Source organism: Balaenoptera ricei, chromosome 18 (genome assembly GCF_028023285.1).
Source record: "Balaenoptera ricei isolate mBalRic1 chromosome 18, mBalRic1.hap2, whole genome shotgun sequence".
In the NCBI taxonomy this organism is placed as follows: domain Eukaryota; kingdom Metazoa; phylum Chordata; class Mammalia; order Artiodactyla; family Balaenopteridae; genus Balaenoptera; species Balaenoptera ricei.
Window position 1 is genome coordinate 82,145,386 of NC_082656.1, and position 16,119 is coordinate 82,161,504.

The following is a 16,119-nucleotide window of genomic DNA, read 5'->3' on the forward strand; positions in this document are numbered from 1 at the left end:
TGCAGGGGTCACATGGAATCCCTAGTTTTCATACCAAACTGAGACCCAAGTAACTTTGAAAACTTTCCTTTTTTTCCTGTTTGTTTTTTAAAATATAGGGAATAACATATTTGCTTAAATTGGTGATCTGTTATGCTAAGTATTCTTTATTTGACTGTTGAACCAAAGGAATAACCTCTTTTGGGAGTAAGTTTCCATCCTGGGTGTCCTCAGGTTACTTCAGTATATTCTAAGGAAAGCTGTCCCCGTCTGATTTTAAACGTGGGCATTTGAGAAGGAAAGACGCGAAACCATGTTTTTACCGTATCACTTTGTAACAGTTGAGAGTGAAACTCTAGGATCACAATAACATTTCTGTATTGCATTTTTTTTTTTTTGTAATTAATGTGGCTTTTTGATTTTGGAATAGGTTTCCTTTTTGAAAGAGCAAGTTTAGCATAAATGTTGTAATTCACAGTGTCGTTAATGCTTAATTTTCTGTAAAGAAAATGTGCCAGGTCCCAACATGCAGACTCCCCTAACTGGCCATCATGTCAGGGTCATTTCCTTACCAAAGACAAACGCCGACTTCCTTTAACGGTGAGTTTCTCTTCTGCGTTAAATTTTGATTTGATTTACTAATATTTTTATCGAATAAACGAAGCTGAGATTCCTTCTCCGTGATGTCCCTGGGCTGCGTGTCTTCTGTCCCGCTTCTCGGGCGGGGCCTGTGCGCGGCCGCGGTCGCCTGCCCCCTTGTGGCCGGAGGTGGCAGTGCTCTGGTCAGGCTTCACCCCACGTGTTTGTGTCTTGGACCTGTGTGTGGTTTCTTGTTTGAAATACTCCCTCCTTGAAGACAGATCTCTCCCAAGAGTCTGCCTGAGGATATTTCACATTTTGCTGCAAAAGCACTGGATATTCTTCCTGAATATGTGAAACTCATTTTATTCACACATGTATATGTGTATTTTACACGCGCGCGCCTGTGCGATAGTTTCTTAAATTTGAGGGAGATGGAAGGAAAGCAGCCAGGAGGCCGGTTCTACAGTGAGCGGCGCTGGTGCTGCTCTCCTTCAGGGAACGCGGAGGCGCTGGGTCTCCCGGGGGTGAGAACGTGAGCGCCGCCGTGGCTGGGCTGCTGCTGGTGGCGCCCGTGGGCTCAGGGTGCTCCCAAGGCCCGGTTCATGTGTGCATCTCGTGCACCAGGTTTCTTTTAAGTGGTTGTTTCTGATGCGCTGAGTTTATTTTCTCCCATTTCTCATCCGTGAACAATGAAGGCACTTCTTGTAAATGTTCCTTTACGATCGGGTGAGCTTGGGGTGCTGAGTCATGAGCCGTGCTTGGCAGTGATGTGGGAACTCAAATGACTCTCACTTGCTACTCTCACTTGCAGTGTGATGTTTAATGAGCATTCACACTGCCATTTCCTAAGTTTCTCATTTTCCAGTATTTTCTGTTTATTTTTGGCATACTAAAGTGGCGTGAAATACAAGCTGGATTTTGGACGCAGTTCTTTCTCTGGCTGTGAAAGAGCAGTGTTGGACAGAAATATAACCTGTGCAGGGAGAGGGACAGCGTGACGCAGAACCTTGTCTCGTTTGTGTGGCTGGGAAGAGCCTCTGCCCTCGCCCCCTTCTTTGGCATGGAATGGGCTTGGGCGTGTGCGTGTGCATGCACACGTGTGCATGGGTGCGCTTGATGCTCTGTTTCTGAAGGCACCTGGGATGGGGCTGGGCCTCTCCGTGCTCTGTCTTCCTGATGCACATTTTTTGGGTGGGGAGAGTATAAAATGTAAGCCTGGCACCTCTGGCGCGTGTGGGGAACCTCACACATGTACAGAGAGGCCTGCGGTTAGGTGATTGGTAATTTGTTCTGGAATGTGGAAGTGAGTGTCCCTGTAGAGTAACATAATAAACGCACACTCACACGAACACCGATGTTACTGGGCACTGTAGGGCGTGTTCCGTGAGCGTGGCCACGTCCCAGTGACCGTGATTAACACCCCCTGGTTCAAGGACACGCCCATGGGTCAACTGTCCTGGAGCAGTTTGGGGTCAGGGTCCATAGTCTTCAGTAATAGAGATGCTCTTTTTTAAAAAAGTTTTATTTGTCAAATATTATGTGAAAAGTAATCCAGACATGTAAAAACAAAGCACGTGGGACAGAAGGGCTGATGTGATGACGAGCAGAGGTCCTTGCGCCCCCTCCCCGCCTCCTGGCCCTCGCCCCTGGGAGACCCCGGCCCCCCGCCACGAGCTGCCTTCTCCACGCAGCCCCTTCCTGTGTGTGGGACTTCTCTGCCTGATTTGCGTCCTGCAGACTTTCTCTCTGACTTGTTGTCCTCCCTTTCCCTCTCTCCTGTTGGTTCCCTTTATCAGGAATGCTAACTAATATCCTTTGTTTCGTGTCCGTGGACATTGACAGTCATCTCTTGATGCCCCACTTTGTAACGCGAGGACTTACCCTTGACCTTTTTCCACCTTTGCATTCTGTTTTTCATACTCCAAGGTTGTTAACGATTGCACTCGGTTCTAAAAGCACAGCCAACGTCCATTCAACAAATATTTACTTGAGTCGTCACTGTTGTGGGAACTGGGGGAAAAACAGTGAAAAAACAACAAAATGTCTACCCATAAATCAGGAAGCCTACCTGAGGTCCCCTGAATAGAAAATTGGGTAGCATGGATGATGGGGAAGGGGACGGTGCCCTGTGCTCCCTGCTGGCGTTAAGTAAAGAGAGGAGGGGCTTTGAGAGGATAAAGAAGGCTTAGGGCAGAGCAGCCCCCGCGCACGGTGTAGATCTTATTTGGTTCCTAATTCAGATAAGCCAACTACAAAAGTCATGTTGTGACCGACCGGGAAATTTGAATATGGACTTGCATCAGATAATATTAATGAATTATTACGAATTTGTCAGGTGTGATGAGTGCCTGATGTTAGGATTTTAATGAAAGAGGAGATCCCTCTGAGTAGGATGGACACGGAAGTGTTGATGGGCTTTGCTGTGAGGCTTCCAGGAGGGAAGAGGGAATGAGAGCAGCCGGGGGCTGGTAACTGTGGAGGCTCAGCGGGGGCACACGTGTGTGGGGTTCTCCCCGCTCCTGTGCACACTTGGAAATCTCTGTAACAGAGGCTCAGACAGAGGTTCAGGAGTGTCCACAAGGACAGATTATCGCTAAATGAACTAGGAAGAGGTTCAGCAGTTGAAAGCCAATAGGAAAGAGTACAGGGTTGAGGAAACTGGCAGCACAGAAACCAGTGACCGTGGGGCTTAACCCCTGGAGAGCGAGTGCCTGACCGGGGGTGGAATGGTTTCCAGGCCGGGTGACAAACAACGGGGACTCAGAAGCGGGAGCCAGAGTTGGAGTTGTCCTCAGGGCTGAGCGTCGCCTGTCCGAGGGGTCAGTGCACACAGCCTGGCGGGAGGGCCGCCACCAGCGCAGAAAGCAGGGCTGTGAAACCTTCAGACAAGAGGCAGAGGGAAATGAGGGATGACGAGAGGGAGCCCTTACTCTTCCAGAAAGAGGCGGAAGAAAAGCGGATGATAGCTCGGTCCTGAGGTTGCCGGGGTTTGACTGCCTTTGCCTCTGGAAGCATCGCCAGCTCCAGAGCCGCCCCACGGGGGTGGAGGGGTGACTGCGTAGGGCTGCTGTGCTGCCCTAGCCCAGGACGCGAGAACTCGCCGTTTCTGGCAAGTTATGCTGCCTGCTCATTTGCTTTGTCGTCTCCTGAATATCTGGTTAGATTTTACCCTCCGTGGCTTTGAATCCGCTTTCCATACTTTCGTTTCTTCGCTTCGCTGTTTCTTGGCTTCACTGTTTCTTTGCTTTCGTTACTTTGCTCCACACTCACTTGAAGTCCATTCCTCAGATCTCTCCCTTCCCAGGTCCCTCCTCACTGCCCTGTTTACCTGTCCACCAAGATTTTCGTTTTAGTGGCCATCGTATTCATTTCTAGAAGTTGTTTCATTCTTTTCTGGATGTTCTTCATTTTCATGATGCCTTTTTAATTCATTATGGTCCCAATTTCTTTCCAGGCATTTTAAGCACATTTGCTGTACAGCCTCCTAGATTATCCTGTTAATTTCTACATCTCGGGGACTGGTTCCCTCGTATGTTTTCTGTTTACACTCTCTTGGTGGTTCATTCTTCATGAGCTTGTGCTTTATTTTATAGATTGTTCTTTGATGGATGGCTGTTCAGTGGGTACCTCTGTACCCTGGGTTGCAGAAGTACCTACAGAGACGGCTGACATTGGCTTCCTCAGGGCTCCCAGAGAGCTTTCTTGCCCTTGGCAAATGCTGGTGGTCCTGCAGGAGATGGTGTGGCCTTGGATTGCACGCTTGGTGGGGTCAGACTTGGTTTGGTTTCTCACAGGCTGTGTCCCCCATCCCTGAGTGGCCAGCACACTTCCTAGCTGCTTCTCTGGCCGGCGGACAGAAGTCTCTAGGCTTCCTTTCATTAGCCGTGCGGGTCACCAGAGCTCCCCCCGCTGGGACGGGGCAGTCCTGTAGCAGCACTGGTTGCGGCCCAGCCCCGGGGCAGCCCCCACCACTGCCAGTGCTTTGCGGCCTCCTTTACTTTTGGCACCTGGTGGGGGGGTCCCCATCCCCCTCTTCTTTTAGCACATCTGTGTTTAGATCCTGTTGTTATCGGCGTCTTTCAACATTTACTGCGAGAAAGGGGGGCACGTGCTGCGTCCGTCGGCCCTGGAAGGGGGCGCTGTGCTGTCCTCCTGGCTCCCCACCCTCATCCCTGCGAGTGGAATCTATTTTAGCCATTGGATGGGCCAGAACAATGTCTTGTTTTTCTTAGGATACTGGGAAGGCTGAGTGTTTTCTAATATGTTTCCTGTGCATTTGCCTCTGTTATGCTGCAGTGACACTTCAACGTTTTCTCTGGTGGGGGCGCTAGAGGCCACCCGAGGCTCGCAGGGGTCCTGCGCTTCTGCTCGCCCCGCCACCACGGGCGACTGTCGCTGGAGCCTGGGCCTGGAGCGTTAGCCAGCGCTGCCCTCCCGGGTCTCCCGCAGGTGGCACGCAGGTGGCACGCAGGTGGCATGCAGGTGCCACGGCGGCAGTTGCACCTTCTGCAGAGGGCGTGTTGGCGGCTCCTTCGTGTGACAGCTCATTGAGCGTCTGGACCCAAGGCTTTGGGCGTGTGTTCATGACGCCTCCCAGCCCAGAAGTTTCCGTTTAGCGACCAGCACATTGTGTGCTTTCTTTTTCTGAGGGAGAAAAGACAGCCTCTTTGGACTTAAACCTTGATTTGTCTGGGTCTCTTCTGCCTGTCCCTTATTTTTATAGAATATTAGTAGATTGAAGCTTGCTTTTGAAAAAACTTCTTCCTTGTAGTTCTCATAGTAAATTGACTGAATTTTATTAACCGTGGTGTTGTGAGGTATGTCTTAAGTTTAAGTAAAATGAGGCAGTTGCCAAGTTATTTGCTTTTAAAAACTTTGAAGCAGCTTCCAGTCATTCTCGTGCACTAGGCTTGCTGGCGCCCGTGGTGCGGTGCGTCTTCCTGCGCGTGCAGTTTATGACCCCCGGGGCGGTAGTTCAGGCTTCAGCCGCCTCCCTTTACTGTCGTTGCACGTGCTTCCCCCAAATTGCGGATTTTAGAGATGAAAAGGCATTTTTTTCTTCGGATGGAAACGTCGTAGTTTTTTTTTCGACAGTTAAAGGCTTAGCTGCAGATACAAGATTGGGCAGCAAAGTGTATTAGCTAGGCTAGATTGGTTTTCCTCCTTGTGTTTCTCATGGTTGAGAAGTAGTTTATTTCCGGTGGAGTTCTGCTTCCATCCCATGGGCAGAGGGAATTCTTTCAGCTAGGAATAACACCTTCTGTTTTGTTCGTTATTTTCAGCTGTTTGGGAAACCCTTACAGTGAGGCATTGAAAGAAGATTTAGGTAAACAGCTCCATAGGAGGAGGGGGACCCACAGCTAAAGACAGTGCGTTTTGCTGTGGGCATTTTGGGGTTTCTGTTGCTGAGAAGATAATGGAGCTATTGAGCAGTTGGGATTAGGGACCCAGAGCTCAGGAGTGTTTGCGGGGGGGAGGGAGATGCTGCCGAGAGAGAGGTTCTGGACAGGTGTGCTCAGCGTCCTTCCACCTAACACGCCGGAGGGGCGCCGGCAGCCACGTGTGCAGCAGGAGCCTGCAGAGGAGGCAAGGGAGGAAGGGGGCTGTACGGGCCGAGGCCCCCGGCAGCGCTCTTCACCATTTCTCCTTTCCTCCCCACCGGCCCCACTCTGATATCCAGCCTCAGGAGCCTTGGAGACCAGTGATAGACGCACCCCGCAGAACCTCAGTGACAGACAGACACACACCCCACAGAACCTCAGTGACGGACAGACACACACCCCACAGAACCTCAGTGACGGACAGACACACACCCCACAGAACCTCAGTGACGGACAGACACACACCCCACAGAACCCCAGTGACGGACAGACACACACCCCACAGAACCTCAGTGACGGACAGACACACACCCCACAGAACCCCAGTGACGGACAGACACACACCCCACAGAACCTCAGTGACGGACAGACACACACCCCACAGAACCTCAGTGACGGACAGACACACACCCCACAGAACCTCAGTGACAGACACACACCCCACAGAACCCCAGTGACGGACAGACACACACCCCACAGAACCTCAGTGACGGACAGACACACACCCCACAGAACCTCAGTGACAGACACACACCCCACAGAACCCCAGTGACAGACACACACCCCACAGAACCCCAGTGACGGACAGACACACACCCCACAGAACCTCAGTGACGGACAGACACACACCCCACAGAACCTCAGTGACGGACAGACACACACCCCACAGAACCTCAGTGACAGACAGACACACACCCCACAGAACCTCAGTGACGGACAGACACACACCCCACAGAACCCCAGTGACAGACACACACCCCACAGAACCCCAGTGACGGACAGACACACACCCCACAGAACCTCAGTGACAGACACACACCCCACAGAACCCCAGTGACAGACACACACCCCACAGAACCCCAGTGACAGACAGACACACACCCCACAGAACCTCAGTGACAGACACACACCCCGCAGAACCCCAGTGACAGACAGACACACACCCCACAGAACCTCAGTGACAGACACACACCCCGCAGAACCCCAGTGACGGACAGACACACACCCCACAGAACCTCAGTGACGGACAGACACACACCCCACGGAACCTCAGTGACGGACAGACACACACCCCACGGAACCAGGGACAGACACACACGCCCCACAGAACCTCAGTGACAGACACACCCGCCCCACGGGACCAGGGACAGACAGACAGACAGACAGACAGACAGACACACACACACACACACACACACACACACACACCCCGCCCCCCCCCCCCCCAAGGAATCAGTTGGCAAGCGCTTCTTCAGTACCTATTCTGAATACATCTCTCTTGAATGGAGTTGGATGAAAGCCATGTAATGTTCAGTACTTGAATCCTTGCAGTAACCGTGACCGCTTTCCGTGTTGCCCCTGGTGTGGAGGCTCGTAAGGCAGTGTGGTTTTTCTTGTCACCCTGCGTGGGGTGGCTTTCCTGCTTTGTCTGTCACCCTTGTTTAGAGGGACGTCTGCATCCTGAGTGACCTGGGTCCCTCCAAATACAGTCCAGCCTGTGGGTCTTGATGTCTTAATATTGTTACGTGTCTGCCAACGTGGTCTCTGATGCTGTGGGCGTAATAATTCACCCGTACTGCACGCCTGGGCTGCATGTGTAGCTTATAGATCAGTTCTTTTTTGTTTGTTGACGGCAATGGTGCATAATCCGTCAGATTTTCAGCCTGAGCTGGGAGGACGGGCTGGAGGAGGCACGGGTGTGGAGGCCTCTGAGCTCAGGGGGCCGACCGTGAGGCAGAGATGGGGCTGGGGGCCTGCTGGCTGCACGGGCTTCTGTCCCGCCGCCCGTTGGGCTGGGGGCTCAGTTGGGCCCAGAAGCTGGGGCCGTGTGGGGCTGCCGCGCGTGGTCCTCTCTAGGGTGAAGCCGTAAACCTGCCCTACGTCTTTATTTCAGAAAAGCCCGTGTCACCCAAATCTGGAGCCTTGAAGAGCCCTCCCAAAGGATTTGATACGACTGCCATTAACAAAAGCTATTATAATGTGGTGAGTAATTGCAAAACAGTTTTGAAGAATAACTTGTTTTTTTGAATGTCTCTAAAACTGAGCAGTGTAGAATGTAGGTAAACTGCCTAGAGAGGGAGGAAGGATATAAAAATCACGTATCGTCCGCCACACAGATACAACCACCGTTAATGTTCTGCTCTGTTTCCTTCTGGCCTCTATGTATTTCTATAATATTCTTATATTTTTGTATTAATGTGTGGAATAGTACCCTGTTCTTATTGCATAACTGGGTATTGTGATTATTTCTCCATACGGTTACAGATCTTCAACAGTGGGATTTTAAAAAGGTGCATAATGTGATTTACAGGTTTTATGTGCATCAAATGCCATTATACTCATATTTGGAGTAGATCGTCAGTTTTCCAGATCAATACAGTTTCTAGTTTATTTTGTGTGTTAACGTAGTCTTTCCTGAGATTGATGTGTATATATATCAAATAGCATGAAATTAGAGGAGAGTGTCTAGACATTGTACATAGTGAAGACAAGGGTTTCAGAATCCTAAAATTTGCTGCATTTTGAAACTTGAGCAGTTTGTGAGCTTAAAAAGTACCTGTGGTATTAAATCTAATATCTAATCCAAACCTCCTTTTTCCTGAACCGTTGCATCTGCTGGAAATGGGAAATGATAGTCTCGATTTGGGTAAATTTTACATTGCCGGTATATATCTTACCTGGTGTGATAAGCCAGCAAGGTCAACTTTCTAAACATGGCTATGTTTTGAATTCTGTGGGCAGTGTGCACTTATTTAGTTATTTCTTTCCCCACTCCCAATCTTTTTTATTTTCTTGATCGGGGATATAAATCTGAGTCACGAGACCTTTGAGGGTTTGAAGTAAAACAGCAGCTGCTGAGCGTTTCCTGGCAGCAGCCCTTTCATCATGAGAGTTTCATCTCCGGTGCTTTTATGAAGAGATGGTGCAGAGTCGTGCAGACCTGGACCAGTGACCTGGGGCTGTGCTCTCAGCTCTCTCCTACGCGTTTGCCCCCAGATCTTGCAGCGCAAGTTGGCCTTGGGGACCCTCGTTCATTTCTCAAGGATTTGTCAGGGGCTCGCTCGGCCAGGCCCTGCTAAAGGCGTTGCTGACGCAGCGGTGAAGAGAATGGCAGGAACCCCTCCCCGTCGGTGTTTCCTCTCACCTCCTGCCCCCGATTCGTGGCAGGACCTCACTTCTGTACCTCTTCTGCTGCCCGTTCTCTGTGCGCCAGGCCGCTGAGCGCACCCCTGGTGGCCCGTGGCCTCCCCTCTCCTCGTGTTGATCACCTCCTTCCCTGAACCTCTCCACCGTCTTGCTGGTCTGTCCTCGTTCTCGTTAGCGCTCTTCACCGGCCTCATCTGGACTCCGACACCTGCTGGCAGAGCACACCTGCGTCCCGAGGGCTCAGGGCGCCTGCCTTTCCTGGCTGAGCTCTGCTCTCCAAACCCCCCTCATTTGAATCTTTGTCTGTTCGGGGTTTGTTCCTGGGATGTGGCTCTGCCCACATATTTGCTCTTTAGTACATGGAATGTGTTATGTGTGGTGTCCTGTGCTTCTTCAGGGTTTGTTAGGAGGAAAACTTTCAACTTACGGAGCTGCCTTTTCTTCGTGCATCCTTATGTGGGACGTTGGTTTCTTTTCTGGGGGAGGCTCCGGCGAGCAGTACACTCTTAATCCAGGTGACATTCCAGAGGCAGATCCTTACCTTCCACTAGTGTCTGCCCAGATAATTGTGTCAGAGGAAAGCAGTCGGTGCCGTGTGAACTGGTGCCAGCAGTGCCGCGCTAGTCTCCGGGAGCCCTGCTTCCATTGGGTGTTTCGTAAAACTAGGTAGCCGTGCTTTTCTAGAAACCCTGGTGGGTTGTTTTCTTCGGCATTGTGTATCGTGTAATCCTCTCCAGACTGAAATGTAACCAGTGCTGTTTTAGATTTCCTTCTTTAACTGTGCTTATACAGGGAGAAGAGCCTTTGTGTCACATGTGGTGTTGTCTTTGAGTCAGCCAACTCTTTCATTCTGGATGATGGGGAAACACCTTGGCTTCAGAATCACATCCAAACGGTTGTTTACATAAAGCTGTATGAGTGAACAGCACATGTTAAAATTGCAGTCGTGACGGACATCGACGTATAGAGCTCGTGGGAATCATCTTTTGGCATATAGCACTCTCACTCTGCAGGGAACAGAACTGGTTAGTGACTAAGCCAGGAGTCAGTTTCAGCTTTCCTGAATTCCATATTTATAAATTATACAGAAAAGTAAAATGTGGGACACAGTATGACAAGCAGAACAAATAGAATAGATAATGTGTTAAACTTTTCACACTTCCTTGTGTAGTTTTGTTTTCACAGAAAACTGCAGAAGTACAGATATTTTTAACCCCACTGAGAGATAAGAACACTCTCTAGGAGGTGAGACCAGTGTGGGCTGATGATCTGTGAAAGATTTAGGTCTCCAGTTGGGGTCAGTGGGGAGCACAGGAGAGCATTCTAGGTGGAGATGCAAACACGCGGAGGTCAAGAGGCCGTGAGGAAGCTCCGCCGTCATGTGATGGTCAAGACTGGGGAGCAGGAAGTGGCTCCTAGTGACTTATGGCTGTCTTGACGGGCCGTTCGTCACCTCTCTCTCCTCCCCTTCCAGAACGCCTCCCCGTGCACGTGTCGGCAGACACACTGGCTTTCTGCAGGTCTCTGAGGTGCTGTTCATTTTTCTTCATTCTTCCCTTCTGTTCTAGGGAGTTTTTTGTGTTTGCTAATTATTGCTTTTGCTAGCTCAAATCTGATCTTGAGCCCCTACCTTTCAATTCATAATTTCCATTTGATTGTTTTTATAGTTCAATACAGACTGTATTTGAGTCATTGTTCTCATACTTTTAAAAAATTCTTTAAGCATAGTTTTCTTTAGTTCTTTGGACACTTTGTTAAACAGGACTTTTATTATTTTAGGGCAGTTTTAAATTGTCGGTAGACTTGAGAGGGAGCTAGACTACCCACGTACCCTCTTCCTCCCACCACACACACACACACACACACACACACACACACACACACAGCCTGCCTCATTACCAGCATCACTCACCAGACGGGACATTGTTCACTGAGGATGGACCTGCACAGACACACACACTCATCCAGACTCCCCAGTTTACTTTAACGTTCACTCTCTGTACATGCGTGTATTCATCATTATAATGTCAAATACGTCACTGCCCTAAAAATCCTCTGTGCTTTGCGGCTTCTTTCCTCTCCACCCTAACCCCTACCCCCGGCAACCACTGATATTTTTACTGCCTTATAGTTGGAATCATCCAGATTGTCGACTTTTCTCTGATATTTACTTTGGGTACCCGGTTGAGCTCCTAGGGGTAAATTTCCCGATACTGGGGGCAGGGGTCCCCCGTGACTGTTTCCCCCCAGGGTTTATAACTCAGGCCGGTCTGCACTGAGCCTCTAGCACGTCATCAGCTACAGCCCAGGTCCTCCCACCCCAGCGTCTCTGCTCCAGGCAGTGGGGCTCCATCTTGGGGGCAGTGGCCTTGTGTCCCCTCCCCTTATGGACTCGAGAAGAGTTGTCGATTTTCAGTCTGTTCAGCTTTTTACTTGTTGTTAGGGTGGAGTGACGACTTCCACGTTCCTCACATGCAGAACCAGGAACTGTTTCTCAAAAGTAACATGGCACCTGTTCATGTAATTCTGAAAACACTGAAGCCCTTTAATGTGGTAATTCTACTTCTTGAAATCCACCCCAGAAAAATTACCTGAAAGGTATTCAGAGATGCTTGTGCAAGGGTGTTTTCACAGGATGCTTTGTTACAACAATAAGTTGCAAGCAACCTAAATATGTAGCAGTACAAGAATGGTTAAGACACCAGCAGTACATCCATTTATAATTCTTAAAAATGCACGTGAAGCTTTAAAAAATGTCAAATATTCCTTTTAGGTGCAATAAGCAAAATATAAAATTACATAGGTAATGTGATTTAATTATGTAAAAATGTTGTCACTGAAAGTAGAAGGAAGTGTGCCAGAGAATGTGGCAGAATTTCATTACTTGATAATGCAAGTAATAGAGATGTTTGGAGGATTACTTTGGCACCAGAGCCCAGACTGTGCTGGAAATGTCAGCAGGGCGTTAGAGACCTCAAGTGGGGGAGTCCGGGCCTCAGACATGGAGAGTCACGATGGAAGAAAAAACCCGTAGCTTTGCTTTAAGTAGAGAGTTGATTAGTTTTTGTGACAAAGCCAGCCAGCACTGTTAACTTTGTTTTCTAACGTGAAAGTGTTTGAGGTCAGTCTGTCTTCAGGCTTAGGCCAGCGAATGGTCCGGAGAGCCCTTCTTTAGGTTCTGGGGGGAGGGGTGCTCCGGCTTTGTGTGTAGTGTTTGGGCCGCCCTCTCGGGGGGCTGGCCTGGCGGAAGCCCCCCAGCTGCTCGCACAGTCATGTGTTTGTAAAAGGACGTTGGAAATGCTGGCCTTGGCCTTGTAGTGTTGTTGCGAGGATTAGCGGTTGACCTTAAGGTGCCTGGTGAAGTGTTGGCCCTTAAGAGGTTTTCATGGTTATTAGGAAGAGTGTTTAGAAGCATTCGGGGCATTAGGCCTCATTGAGGCCACCGTTCCATTTGCCAACAAGCATCCCATTTGAGGATTAATTACCTGGGAGAGCTGTAGTCAGGGGTGACAGGATCATATAATTAAAGGGAGCATGTGTGTGACCTGCCTGAGCTTGATGGATTTGACAGTGAAAGAAATTAACTGCACCTATGGCCTGGTAGCAGACACCTTTCCCGGTGGAGATAAGAGAAGCTGGATGCCCACCCCCAGAGGGAGTGAACGGTCTTTCGGCACCTCTTTTAGGGGATGAGGAGTTTCCTCAGTCACCAGTAGAGAACGAGGTTTCTTAAATATGTCCGTCTGGGAAGATATGGGTCCTTATGGCCTTCCGTGTCCAGTGATGCACTGTGGCTTTATTTTCCAGGGTTACATCAGTACTCCTTATCTATGGACAGCAAATGGGGCATTGTTTGCTTCTACTCCCCGGAGTACAATGAAAAGGCAAGGTAGCTTTGTCTTTGAAAGACTGCAAATACAATAGGTAGCAATCAATAGTTTTAATAAATGTTCAGAATAGATGTGCATCTTTCATGAAATGCCGTAGGAAACCTCCACGGACCTTTCCGGTGCTCCAGAGCGCATCTGCGCTCGTCCGTCCCCTTGGCTCCTGGAGTTGCCTGGAGCCTCTGCCGGGTGGCCGGAGGTTGGCCTAGAGCCACGCTGAGCGCAAGCACTGCTTTGGCTTCTTTTATCCTTTATGGTCCCGTTACCTCGCCCACCTTAGCCAAGACCGCTTCTCAGGCCTGACGCGTGGTGTCTCCGCCCGGGGCCCGTACGAGGCTCAGGCCCATTACGCCTCTCACCCGGGACGGCAGCTCAGCTCCCTGTGCCCTCCTCCCCTGTATCCCACCCCCAGTCTCACCGACCGCGAGGGGCCTGCTGGCGTCTTTGACAGAGTCTGCTCCCACTGTGTTTATGTAGTTTCCTCGTCTTACATAGGTGGAGATTCCCCGGTGGTAGCAGGAGCTGGGTAGAGTAGCAGCTGAGGCTGGGCCTGTGAAGGAAGGAAGGGTTGAGCTCTTCAGTCGTGGGAAGGGCCGTCTTGTGAACTAGTCACTTCCTGAAGAGTGGAGTCACGTGAAGGGGCTCCCAGTAGGACTTGCGCGGGTTTGGGTTGGAAGGCTGTACGAGGTGCTTTGTAAGGTGCCTCCTACCTGAGGTCAGGGAGTGGACTCTGAGTACCTGTCACAAACCAGTAAGAGCCCTTTGGTGAAGACCTGGCAGAGCTGGGGCTCGCGCCCGGGTCTGCTGGCTCCCAGGGCCAGCCCCTGGCTGACACAGACCAGAGCGGCCCTGCAGCTTCTGCTGGAGCTCTTGCGTAGTAAACCTGCAGCATTCGGAGGAAATACATCCCAAGACCTCGTGAACTCCCAAGTTTAGAAATCCTGAAGTAACGTAACTCCTTCTAAAAGGCACAGTAACGTACACATTTTGCGTGCCCCGCCCCCCAGACTCTCTCTGCGAGTTGTTGTTGTGAAGTGCTAAGAACACGCAGAAATCAGCGCGCTGCGTCACGTCAGCGGCTGCCAGTGGGGCTGGGGAGTGGGCTCGCCGCTGCCCTGTCCTCGTGCCTCTGGCTCTGGGGGGCGGGCAGGGCTGCAGGCACAGCTTCCTGCCCTGCCTGTCCTTCCTTCCTCTCCTTTCCCTCGGGGCGGGTAGCTAGGAGCGGCTTCAAGTCCTCTCTTACTTTTTGAAACTTTAACCCCTAAAATACAGTTTAAGTAGACCAGGCTGAAAGGAAATGTGCGATGGTTATTTTTCCTTGTGGTTCAGGGGGCTAGTTCGGTGGGTGGGAGAGGGGTAAGAATAGCTGTGCCATTCTTGAGTGTTTCCTACTGTGCTTCTGAACCAGGCTCATGGTTTTGAAATTGGGTTTTAGTTTGTGATGATAATCTTTTATTGTATCTGGATCAGATGACTTAATGTTACTGTTTTTTCTCTTACACGTAAATCAGTTATTTATTTTTAAAGGAGTATCAATGACACATAAAATAGCACATATGGCAGCTACCAAAATTTGCACTGGAAGTTGTGACTCGTTTGTAAAATGAGCGGTGCTCAACACTCCTTCCCTGGCAATAATGGAGTGAGTTTCTGTGGTCTGCAGGGTAATGAGTCGGTCCTTTGTTTTGCTTTGCTGTAACGGCTGACAGTTCAGGGTTTGTCTGTGTGGCTTGCCCAATGTCGTCCTCCTGTGTGGCACCATTGTTTGACCCGACTGGGCTCTCCACGCCTCCCGCCTCGGGGAGAGCGTGTGTCGGCTGGGCTCAGCCCGGCTGTTCCTCACGGTGCCGAGCAAAGGCTGCTCTTCCTGTGAAAGCTGCTCGCGTTCTCTGGACCAGCCTTTGTGTGATGGAGCTGTGGCAGCCGGGCTGTGAGGTCTCATGGGGTCCTGCAGCAGCCAGAGTGCGCAGAAGTCAAGAAAGGGGAGACAGGTGATGGCTGGAGCACACAGACGTGCCGCTGACCCCGGGGAGGGACATGTGGCCTCCTGGCAGGGTGGATGGTCGGCGCCAGCATGACTCACTTAGCAAGTCTTGGTCGTGTGTTTGTGAAAAGCTAAGTGTAACTTGGATGGTTTGGGTGGGATTACTGTAGAGCTTGACTTGAGCACTTACTTGAAGATCACGTTTACAACTAGTAGTTGACATTAACCAACTTAACTGTCATAATCGGTGCAGTCTTTTCTTTGGCATTGCTTCTGGTACATTCTCTGGGAAGCTTTTGTCTCTGCTTGCTCTGCTTAATGCCGCGATTGAAGAAGTGTCGTTTTCTTCTTCTTGTGCGCATGCTCCTGATGTTGCCACGCAGGGATTTTCCTCTTCCATCGCACAGGAACTGCTTTTCTGTTTTAGAAAATAGGTGTAGAGGTTTCTGAGCATGTCCTAAGCAGTGTTGCTAATAGTTCCTAACAGTTGTAATTGAGACATGAAATCATAGTTTAATGTTCATTTTCACATGAAAAAAGGGCTTTTTGTCTTACGCACCTGTGACAGATTTAAATTTTAATTTTTTTTTAGTTCAGGGACTCATTATGCTTGGCTTGCTTCACGTCATTCTGCAGGGTAAGATGTGGATTCAAGTGTGTGCTCTGGTGGTGCAGTGGCAGGGCTACTCTGTGCTCTCTGTTCTCCAGTCTTTTGACCCTTGGGTCCACCGAGTATTTCTTTGAGGGGAGGCGTTGTAACTGTAAGATCAGCACCCACATTTCCCCACAAAGGGAGGGTCTCCTGGAGAAACCCCTCCCCCTCCACCCGCCCCCTCCACCAGGCATCTGTGAATAGGTCCATTCAGGGGCGAAACCAGAGCTGAGAGTCAGAGTGAAAGAGCCTGATTCTCTTCATCTTACATAGTGTAGTATGTGAGTT

At 50.2% G+C, this 16,119-nt stretch overlaps 1 protein-coding gene across 8 annotated transcripts in view; it reads left to right on the top strand.

Annotated features, from left to right (window-relative positions):
• ARHGEF7 (Rho guanine nucleotide exchange factor 7) overlaps positions 1 to 16,119 on the top strand; it is a 129,122-nt gene that overhangs the window by 69,844 nt on the left and 43,159 nt on the right. For all 8 annotated transcript variants that reach the window (XM_059903255.1, XM_059903249.1, XM_059903251.1 and 5 more), the window contains one exon: positions 8,056 to 8,144. Coding sequence is in view for 6 of the 8 variants with exons in the window: in XM_059903249.1 (XP_059759232.1) it covers positions 8,056 to 8,144 (89 nt within the window). In the remaining 2 variants the exon portion in view is untranslated. The remainder of the gene's footprint in view (positions 1 to 8,055; positions 8,145 to 16,119) is intronic.